The 11,062-nt window shown below is 33.7% G+C and overlaps 2 protein-coding genes across 14 annotated transcripts in view; one reads left to right on the top strand and one right to left on the bottom strand.

Annotated features, from left to right (window-relative positions):
• Positions 1-1,097: 1,097 nt before the first annotated feature.
• On the bottom strand, positions 1,098-9,644 carry LOC145975154 (sorting nexin-13). 2 transcript variants are annotated; one of them, XM_083105408.1, is made up of 10 exons: positions 9,449-9,644; positions 7,428-7,540; positions 7,163-7,262; positions 6,995-7,081; positions 6,787-6,911; positions 5,939-6,503; positions 4,133-5,704; positions 3,740-3,928; positions 3,453-3,667; positions 1,098-3,327 (listed from the first exon to the last, which is right to left on the bottom strand). In XM_083105408.1, the coding sequence occupies exons 1-10, from the start codon at positions 9,485-9,487 to the stop codon at positions 2,997-2,999; spliced, it is 3,336 nt and encodes a 1,111-aa protein (XP_082961534.1). In that variant the 5' UTR covers positions 9,488-9,644; the 3' UTR covers positions 1,098-2,996. The 2 variants fall into 2 exon arrangements, with proteins under 2 accessions (XP_082961534.1, XP_082961535.1); XM_083105409.1 differs by lacking the exon at positions 9,449-9,644 and adding an exon at positions 9,024-9,422.
• LOC145975155 (alkaline phosphatase) overlaps positions 9,082-11,062 on the top strand; it is a 196,406-nt gene continuing 194,425 nt past the window's right edge. For 5 of the 12 annotated variants that reach the window (XM_083105423.1, XM_083105415.1, XM_083105421.1 and 2 more), the window contains exons 1-3: positions 10,041-10,125; positions 10,320-10,504; positions 10,939-11,030. The gene's annotated coding sequence lies outside the window, so the exon portion shown is untranslated. Of the gene's footprint in view, positions 9,173-10,040; positions 10,126-10,319; positions 10,505-10,938; positions 11,031-11,062 lie in introns of those variants that run through there. The other 7 variants (XM_083105414.1, XM_083105413.1, XM_083105410.1 and 4 more) reach the window with 7 other exon arrangements.

The raw sequence follows: 11,062 nt of genomic DNA, 5'->3' as shown, positions 1-11,062 counted from the left end.
CCCGCCCTTCTCTCTCGAACATCCTCTTTCTCTCCCTCGCGTACCCCTCATCGTTGCATCGCGCGAAGCCCTCGACGCTCCGACGATCATCGTCCCCTCAACCCCTCTCCCCCTACGACGCTATTTTGCGTCTCGGTGAAATATCCCCGTTAGAGATGCGCGGAGAAATTTGAGAATGCAAATGCACGATCTCTCAGAGACTATTTTAAAAAATTCTAATCAGTAATTTTATATTTATTCATACAATATTTTATTTTTAATGCTAATAAATAAAATTATTGGACAAGAGATTCTCTAAAAGATTTTAAAAGATTATAATTATCTGATTTAGATTTTAAAAGATTATAATTATCTGCTGTCGAAAAGATTATTAATTTGAAAAAAATCATGTTTATTTTTCATTCAAGTTAAAAAATCACGTCGACTTGTGAAGTTCTAGTTAAGAGAGAAGCGGTACAAAGTATGCGATCCAGGGGGATGTTCATGGCGGAAGCACTAGTCGCCCCCCATCTCTTCCTGCCCTTCTCTCTTGAACATCCCCCTTGAGCCTCCCTCGTTTTCGCGGCGACGGTAGCTCCTTTGGTAATAAACTTCTTTGTTTTCGAACACCCTCGTCTATTGTCGTTCATTCTTTCGCTTCTTTAGGGATCCGCTTGAACCGGCGGCCGACTAGGCTTAACTAAGCTCGAAACAAAAAACGTTCGCTTAATAACCGAATCATTCAATTTAAATTAGTTTAATGACGATATTTTAGCGTGAATTATAAAAAAGTTAAAGGAATCAGCGCACGATTCATCTTCTTAGACTCGAAAAATTAATTCAACCTGCAGCTTTAAGGTTGACTGTTAATGTAACAGTTTTAATAATTCTAGATATTAATTTTACAATCTCTTCGAAATTTTAAGAACATAACTTCGTACAATGTATATAGTTATATAATATCGTGATAAAAAAAAAATATTTTATCAATAGTTTTATACGTGAATATTATATATGTACAATATAATAATTATTATTATTTTTAAAGAATTATATATATATCGTCTACAAATATAAATATCGGGATATGTTTAGGGATAAAACTAGAAACTCCTACCTAAGTTATAAATAGTTCCTTTAATAAGTGAACATGATAAGTGTGTATGGCGTTTTAACATGAGATAACTCTATATACAGACGTACGATGGAGTGATGTATAACAATTTTATACAATTGCGTTTTGTATTTTCAATGAAGGGAGCCCCTTCTAAATTTTTACAATGTTCGAAGAACGCTGTCGAGATTGTTGCTGATAATTTTTCGTGAATAAGTAGATACAGAGATAGGTACTTACTCGACCGCGAATGGCACGAATAAACTATCGAGTATAATTTCAACATAAATAATTAAGTATAACGTCTGCGATAAATTATATCATCTGTCTTAAATTGATTGCATCGCCTACAACTTAAGTAAATTGAGTGATGTATAGTGAGTGTTCTTTTCTATCTACGTAGTACGTTATAGTTTCCCGAGCACTTTTGTAAAAAGAATAATTAACTAATTACCCAGTTTAATAGCTTAAAATGCAAGTGGAATGTTTTCGTGAATCTTATTGCATCTTCCTACGAGGTAATTACAAGGAATTCGCGAGTTTTTTTTTTAATTTCGTTTTATATTATTCTACGTTAATACCCACAAGAGAATAGCAGTCCGAGATGCAGACTCGGTTACGTAATATCGATATTGAAATTTGTATATCGTACTTTTTGGCCTCTAGATCACTTAGAATAATTGCACACATCGAAAAAAGTTCTATACTATCTGCTTTTTTTATTGTGCCATGAATTATTTTTTCATTATATTTTAGTTTAATTATAATATCTATAAATCTAGAACATCATCTTATTTTAAAAGAAAGTTTACTTATTTTTATATATTTTTTATATTAAATTTCAATGTAATGTAATTAAAAGAAGCATTTTTTTTACAAATTTTATTTTGTTTTTCTTTCAATAATTTTAGAATATTCCTAATATATTATTCTATTGGAATTTTTCTGGCACCGATTATATATAATTAACAAAAGGTTTAATAGAATGGAACTTTTCCGATGTGTGCATCGTTGAACGTATAAATCGTCAAGATATGAAAGCGTATAACTTTCGTTTTGTTCCCTGTCGGAAGCTGTAGGCGCGACGGGTCCGTTACAATAGCGTACAATATGCACTTTGCATTGTAATTCAGAGGATTGTTTGAAGAGAATAAACGACATCCAGTAATATCTCAATAAGCGTAACGATTGATGTCTCATTAACCCATTGAGCTCGAATAAACTACTGCTAGCTTAATCATTAAAATATTGCTTACTTATACTTAATCATAACGCAAATAATTTATAGAATATCAGAAAATCTGTGTTCGTCAACAAGAGTTTGCATTCAGTATTTTAGAAATAAAGTGACCAAGTGAAAAATTATAAAAAGTAGGACATTGTGGATACAATCTATAAATTCTATAAACGACTATAAACTCTCTCACACATACATAGATATATATTAAGTACATGTTACAATTAATAGTCCTCACACATCGTTATGTTTTATAACATAAAAGACAAACAAGTAAATTTTTCTCTAAGAAATAGGCGAGGACACTTAATTGTAATCGCGATACTCACGTGTTTGTTCGCGTTTTTTTAAAGAAATAGTATTCTTTATCAATTTTTAAATATTTTGTCATGTAGAGATAAAAAGAAAGAGAAAAATTAAAGATACAAGTACTCGAATAAGAGCTCAATGAGTGATAGATACAAATATTTTAAATATGTTTCTTTTATATTGGACACTTTGCACGAGAGTATTTTCTTAATATTGTAAATCTCTAAGCTACCTAAAAGAACTGATTATCTTTATTCAAGATCGATAAAGTCGAGATTCTTAACTTCACGAGTTAGTTTGACTGTGCAGTCATCTTCGCACTATTGCATCCGAACATTACTCCGTCTTGCTCTTCCATCAAGATCTCGTTTTGCTTTTACTCCTTATTCTCGGCGATACCGAATATAGTTTCCTGAAAACCGTCACAAGATTGTTTTGCGGGAACAGGGTCTCCGCGATACCCTCCAACAACACGTATAATAGTCTTCTGTTTAATACGGGCCGCTGAAACAGCTCGAACACTCTCAACAATCCGCGCCTCGTCGTCTCGCTACCTATGATATGTTTCAGTTCGTCCGAAAGACACGAAAGCAAAGCTACCTTAGCTGCCACTCGCGTTCTGTTCTTTATTTCCGTATCTCGCGGCGGTTTATTCTCGGCTTTTACGCCGTTCGGCCAGAAGCTATTCCTATAAAAAACGTGATTTATATATTTATAATTTATTCCTTTTATTCACAGATTAAATGAGATAAATTTTATAACAACTATATAACAGATAATAGATAATTAAAATTACATGTATCAACTACTTACTTGAACAAGCGCAAATATCCTGCAACTTTTGATGGGCTGGTCAAAAATGATACATACTCTACTATTCTTCTGTTAACTATGTCCCCAAACATTGTGCGAATGATTTGGCGTAGCAATGTTATGATGCGCCGCCTTAGCCATTGATTTCGCACTTTTAGATCAAAGATCTCGTCCATTAATAGCAACATAATTCGTAAGGGTATGTTATCGTCAGTCTAAAAATTAAAATGATTAATTGATCGATTTAACACAGTGATTTTGCAAACAAGTGTAACACGCGAAAGTACCTCTGTATCAAGACTGGCGCCAACTTTGGTGTTTTCGTAAAATATACTCGTCTTCTTAGGATTGCCAAAAAATTTGCTGAGATTGTCCATCACGCCGTCTACCGTACTCAACATGTTATCCGGCATCGTTTTGACTGCCTGTGTAACGCTTTTCATGGATGTCTTCAAAGGATTCATTAAGGTATCTATCTGTAAAAGAAATATTCAATTATTTTTTTTTATAATAATAATTATTATTATTATATTAATAAGAGTTTTATATAATTTATTTCAGTTATATGTCTGTATCTTGTAATTTGATTAATTACAAGTAATTAATATTTTTTCCAATTTCCAATCAATTTCATTCATTTGATCGTACAAGTAAAAAATATATTTTGTAATCTAATTTACCGTTCTCGATATTTGTCCACCAGTAACTCCTTTGTCATAATCTCCTTGTTCCAAGAAAGCTAATAATAAATTCTGCAATCCCATATGACCATCGACAATTGCAGGTTTTGTTAGTTGACACAACCAAGCATTCAACATCAACATTCGTCTTTCCAATACGGTACGTTCCATATTGTGAAAAGCTTTTTTCGCGGGGAAAGGTATTTTGGCCAAATCATAATACTTCTCCTTGATTTTCTGATGTAGATCATAAAAGTCGGAGTATCGTCTGTAGATGTGCCATTTCTCTTTATAGCCCGAATCATAGTTTTTCGTGACCGCTACAGCGTATATACCGTATGTTTTCCCGCGATCGTTGACAATACCAGTTTCTATTATCGTGGCAGTGATCTCGAAACGGCCCTGCTGCAGTTTTTTGATTGCATTTTGGTCGTAGTTGTTCTCGTCTAACTTAACGAATTGTTCCGCGTTTGTTTCCATGTAAAATGGAACGTCTTTCTTCTCGCCGACTTGCTCCATTTCTGTAATGGATTCTTTATGGGCATTTTTCCCGCCCTTGAGATTGCTCGTGTCCGCCTCATCAAACTCGTCAGATGCTCTACCTTCATTCGCCCCTCCTATACTTGTTAAGCTTGTCGAAGAATTCGATTTCTTAGTACCTTCCTTCGCGGTCGAAACAGGTTTCGCATCGTATGTCTCAGACAATTCTTCCAGGGTATCCAATTCGTTGTTCGTACTGGACAAACTTATACTGTCCAGCGATTTTGCATCGTCTTCGGAAACTGGATCTTTTAATAGATCCAGTTCGGCGAGTAATTTGACGTAAGCTAGCGATCTTTTAAAGCCCGGCAGGAATCTATCCTCATTTTGCAGTTTTTCGTAACAGCAGTTTCGCAGCTCGTCGAACCACGTCTCCTTGACTGACTCTGTCTTCGTCTTGGTCAACAAACTCTTCACTAGCGTGTCATCCAACTGTAGTTTGGGTGATGCTTTGTCGCTAAGATATTGCTGGTAAATTTTCGTCGCCGCTTCCTTCAGATTATCTAGATCTGCGTTCTTGCGCCTAGTGCCAATCACACCTGGACCACCAGATTGAGCATTTTGGATTTTTTGTAGTTCTATATCCGATATTTGTTGCTCGGCCGAGACTCTCCAACCGTAGATATTCAGGTAAAAGAACAGGTACGCTTCCGCATTTATGGAGGTCATATAATCGATGAAGTAACTGAGGGCAATATTATTCTTCAGCAACTCATCTAACGGCAAGTTAACTAGTTTTTGGCCCGGTATAAGCAATCTATTCCATTCCGGTTGAGCGCCGATCCCATCAGTTTCTGTTTCCAAGCCCTCCTGCATACCGATGATCCTCGTCTCTAAGATTTTTTTCACGTAAAGCAGACTATTCAATTGCTGCTTTACCGACAAATCGTCATCTCCGCCGGAATCCTTCGAACGTAAGTGTGCTATTTCTTTACAAACTATATTCTTTGTCGCGATTAATTCGTCTAAATTGTCTGTTATTCTAATTACTGTTAAAAAGATATCACTTGGTAAACTACCCTCCTTGGTACACTAAAATGAAAAAAAGAAAAAGATCAAAATATTACATTAATTCAGATAGGAAATTAATATTATATGTATGAAATATGCGATAAAATGTGGAAATAAACAATATAAATGTTTTTAATAACATTCTTAATAATAATCCTCAAAAATAAGCTTTAAACTTAAATAAATTGATCAAAGCTTTTGAATTTGCAATTACAAAATTGATCAATGAGTTTCACATTTTGTTGTTGTACGTACCAGCCATATACATGCCTGATTAATGTAATCAGGATCGGAAAACAGATCTAACAACGGTCTGATTATAACGTTCACTAACAGCTCCCTTAAAATAAATCTTACAGTCAAACAATCAAAGTCCGCCTTAGGTAGCACCAGGTACAATAAGATCTCGGCTATTTCGCCCAAGAAATCTAATTCCTGAGTGTCGTTCGTGCATACTAGATCCCTGCATATGAGATTATTCTCCATCTGCACCTCAAGATCAAAAAATATCTTCTCCAACGATTCCTCCTCTTTCTCTTCGCTGGACGACTCGATCGGTTCGGTAAGCGATGATAAGTTGGGTATATACAATTTCGACTGCGAGTACCAGGATACGTCAGTTTCACTCTTGTTTCGGCGATGAGTCGGTGTCTTCTTTGGCGTCCCACCCGACGTGCTCGAACTGGCGCTATCCTTTTGAATCCTGTTCGATCGTAATTGCTTCATCCTCGCGCTTGCTTGTCGATACAGCCTGACATGCGAAGCTGCATCGTCAACGAGTCGCGTGGTCAAGTAGGGTATCCAATCGACGCTCTTGACCCTATTTTGATATTGCATAGAAGACTATTTAATTAATAGGAAAAACTAATGACCATTTTTTTCTATATTTCTTTGTATAATGAATATTTAACATTCTTTAGAAATTTTAATGTCTACAAAATATATACTGATATTTTTTTATAAATATTTGGACATTTTAAACATTATACAAGTATAACATACATATAGATGAAGGCATCTAAAGCTGAAGAAAACTAATGTAAAATGCTTCGATTCTGATACAATTCATTAAATTAATTAATAAAAGATTTATATATATATACCGGTTTGCGACATTGATGGCGATTTTCTGGGCAGTATCTCGAACAGAATAGATAAATTCCTCATCATCTGTAACAACACTGTACCATGGCTCCACATAATCTCTGATTAAAAAATCTAGGATTTCCTAAAAGAATAACAACATGTGTTAAGTTATTTTCCAATAATTAGGAGAGAGTCGATATTGTTTTATAAATATTGAGTATGTACTTGCAGGGATTCATCAATGATACGACTACCAGTTATCCTCTTATCTAATGTAAATGTCATCCTCTTCCTAGACAACTCTAGTATATACTAAAATGTAAAATATAAAACATTAAAATGTGAATCATATAAAATATATTATTCGCGAATTATTTCAATATGTCTAATTACCTGCCGGAACTTTTCAGTCTTCTTAGTTATGTCTTCCCTTTCAGACTTAATTACATTGTCGAGATTCGGTGAATACGTTCGATATATACAGATCAATGTCCTGCAACAAATTCATTATTTCCAGTTCTATCAATATTATATATTAATTTAATATTTTTATTTAACAATCTAATATTTAATTTAATATTTTTATTTAACTATCTCATTATATATTTTATAAATCTTTCTAAAGAAAGAAAAAATATTGAGCGTTTGTTGATCTTACCCTAAAATTAACGCAAGCAAGCATATGAGGAGTTTTGCGATCGTTTCTATGCCGAGGATGTAAGCAAGTAGAATCACGGCAGCTCCGAGAATGCCATACAATGGAACGTTCATCTGCAAAGATAATAATCTATTGTCGGTCGATGGATCGTTACAGCATAACACTCTGGAGTTCGTACAATCGCGTACAACCGCGATTGTATGAACGGTTCAATTATCTCGAAAGATGTCAAGTCGCGCGTAGATAATGCGGGACAAATGTACTGTTAAGACTTCTCCATATGACGATCGTAGCTTATCACGCGCTTCCTCGAGCACGTCTATCAAATAGTGGCTTATCGCTTGAAACAAGGGAATAAGAGAAATATTAATGAATGGATACAGTTCTCTTAACGATGACTCAGTAAAAAAAATATAATCATAGAGTAGAACTTCTTAGGAAACTTGATAGAAATCGGTGAATTTTGTGCATCGCGAATAAAACAGAGAATGGAAGTTCGGCTTTTTTAATACTCTTTCAATGCAAATTAATATTTTATGTATATTCTATAACAATTTGATAATATGTATAATATATTTATAAAGAATATTATGTATTGAACTAGAATATGTATAAATATTACTTTTAATTACAATTAATTATATATAAAAGATTAGAAATTTGGAAAAAATAAAATAGAGATAGAGATTTATCTAAAATAGTTTGTCTGTAACAAAAAACTGTTATGTATATGATAAAGATAACACATAAAGTATATGTCAAACAAAAATTATAGATTACAGTTATAATCTATATCTATGTGTATATGTATATAAAACGCGCACGTGCGACAGTAATAAGCTCAGTGTTTTAGAAATAATATAAACTATATATATATATATATATATATATATATATACAATAAAGTTTAGATTATAATTTATTTTTGATATAATGACATGTGTTTGCATATTTTTCATTAACTTTTATTATTTATAGATTATTAGAAAGTAGATCTTTTTGAGGCAAACTATTAGAAAACTGAAAAATATTTTTATAAATTTGATTTTTAAATATTAATAATTTTTCATGGATATAAATACTTTAATCATATCAGTTTGATTGATTATCATCAATTTTTTACATTTATTTATATGCTTTTTTAATAATTTTATTAATATTTATATGAAAATTTGTTCTATAATATATTCCATATTAATATATGTCTTATTAATATAGAATACAAATTTTCTATAAACACAATGAATTAAAAAAGTATTACATTGAATTTTTCCGTATGTAAACAAACCGGGAAACTACAACAGCTTACAACAAAGCTAATCAGGATAAATAGAAATATAATAATGAACGATATAATAATGAAAAAATAATTCAAATTAAAGTTCCTTTAAGATATTTCCTCTGTGATATAACACTTGAGATATAAGAATCAAAAGAGGTATAACTCTCAAGAGATATAAATCTTCAAGAGAGATATATCTCTCCTCGAGAGATACAAAACTGTCAGTAATACACCTATAATATAAAATGCAAAGCACATGTTTGGTGATAAGGACAGAAGATTACGAAATGTATGTACATACGGTATATATATACCTTTTATTGTCATGCACTCCTGTTAAGAACAAACAACTCTCTCTCCCGTCCCACATTTGTCTCTCTATTTCCGACAAGAATCGATCGACGTATTTTATTTGCTATTCTTATCGCACCTGAGATGATTATCGTCTAGAACTTCGAACTAGGTATTTATTGTATTTATCGTCCCCCCGCTCCCCGCCTCGCCTCGCGCGCACAAACAACACAAAACAACTGTCACACTATTAACGTATGGTAGGCGCGTGAACCCTTTACGGGTCGCGGCTATAAAATCGCGAATCTGCCGACTCACGAGACCCGACGACTTTTTGTCACGTCTCGAATGCACGCTTGCTCGGGGAAACGAATTGCCGTCGAGGACGAGCGACGTTCCTCCCGCGCGGGGAGTCCTTTCCCTCGCGTCTCCTCTCTTTACCTCCTACCTTTGGTAGTTGCTCGACGGGCCGATTGTCGTCGTGCATTCGGCAACACGCATATTGCAAGTCTCGCACGGACGGTGCTCACGCTCGGCCAACTGGTCAGCTAAGCGCCGCTTTATTTACATCCTCGCAGATGGTGCGGCTCGATGCGCTGCTGAGTGGTACGTCGGTCGACATCATGTCTTCCGATCCTCTCTCGCGCGAGTCTGCGTGCTTGAGCTCGAGGCTCTCGCTCGCGAGCGCCCCCTGTTGGCGAATGCGTCGAGGTATTTTTTATAATTTATCTCCCTTGCTAATATTACCGATAGGAAAACTTCGATATCGGTGGAAGGATATATTAATTTCTGTAAACGATCGATAACTTCAGTGCTTTTTGATATGTATTTTATTATTAAATCGCTACTTTATTTATTTATTTCCGAAGATGGGTGTCTTCGATAATAAATTATTGAATAGATTATTTTTTTGTTTAGTGTAATGTAAAACTTACACGCAAAAATTTCATGTATTTTTTTTTTATATTCGGTTGATAATAAAATTCGAGTCTCTTTTAATTGCTGAATTATCGCTATAGGTGGACGTACTAGAGTTTTTAATTAAATTAGTGAATGTAATGATGTAAAAAATTATTTTTGCAAGGAAGAGAGAAATAAAATAGATAATGTATTAATAATAATTGTGTAAGTATTCCTTATAAGCGCACAATATTATAGAATATTGTATAAATATTATTACTGTCAATAATATTTATATAATATTCTAGGAATATTGTGTCTTATAGGGTTATGTGTAATTATATATATATATTCTGCGAAAGATCTCTCATAGCTTTTTCACAAACTATTTTTTGAAACTGATCTCATCTGAATTTCAGAGAGAAGAGAGAGAGACATCAAATCGCGATATTAAAAAATTCCGTGAATGATAGGTTAGGATGATATAAAGACGGTTGCCATCAATTGCAAAAAGTATCTCGTAATTTTTTTTTTCATCTCATCGTTCTTCTCAAATTCAGATATCCTTCTGAAATCCCCGAGAGACAGCTGTCGCTTGATAAAGGTTAGTGCTTATCGCGATTAACGTTGCATCTCTCTTAAAGTCTATTCAATTAGATTGAGTAAAATTAGAGAATCTACAATTTAAATATAAAATCATATATAAAAATTACTCAACAATTTTATGCAATTATTATACAATATTATTTACAAGTGCATTTTTTTAAATCAATCATAATTTGTAAATATTACATCTATTTATATGAAGGACAATTTATATAAAAGATGCAAAATATATAATAAAATTGGCAAAATATATAATAAAATTGATATTTATGCTTGTTATATCTGACTTTATATCGCTTGACATATCGCACTTTAAAGTCACAGAAATCGCGACGCGCATGCGCGCCTTTCGACGCGTCTCGTCGAAATTTCGTGTCACACGCATCGCGTTAAAGTGTAATCATTCGTGTATTTGTTGATTTTTGTTCGCAGTTAATTGATCCCCGTGTGTGATAACAGGACAACCAAGCGGATAATGAGCCTAATTAGACGGGAAACAACGAAAATATACGAGTATTATCAATGTAAGTAATTTATCTGCATCTGTGCGTCAAAT

Source organism: Camponotus vicinus, unplaced genomic scaffold (genome assembly GCF_025532165.1).
Source record: "Camponotus vicinus isolate PSW18456_S1 unplaced genomic scaffold, iyCamVici1.0 SCAF_7, whole genome shotgun sequence".
Classification (NCBI taxonomy): Eukaryota; Metazoa; Arthropoda; class Insecta; order Hymenoptera; family Formicidae; genus Camponotus; species Camponotus vicinus.
Note: the sequence above shows the minus strand (reverse complement) of the source record. Positions and strands in the feature narration are given on the sequence as shown.

Coding starts and splice junctions, on each gene's coding strand:
- LOC145975154 (XM_083105408.1), bottom strand. CDS start 9,487: ATGCACGACGACAATCGGCCCGTCGAGCAACTACCAAAG. Junction 3,929..4,132: donor GTGGACAAATATCGAGAACG/GTAAATTAGATT, acceptor TTTCTTTTACAG/ATAGATACCTTAATGAATCC. Junction 3,668..3,739: donor GCGCCAGTCTTGATACAGAG/GTACTTTCGCGT, acceptor TTTAATTTTTAG/ACTGACGATAACATACCCTT.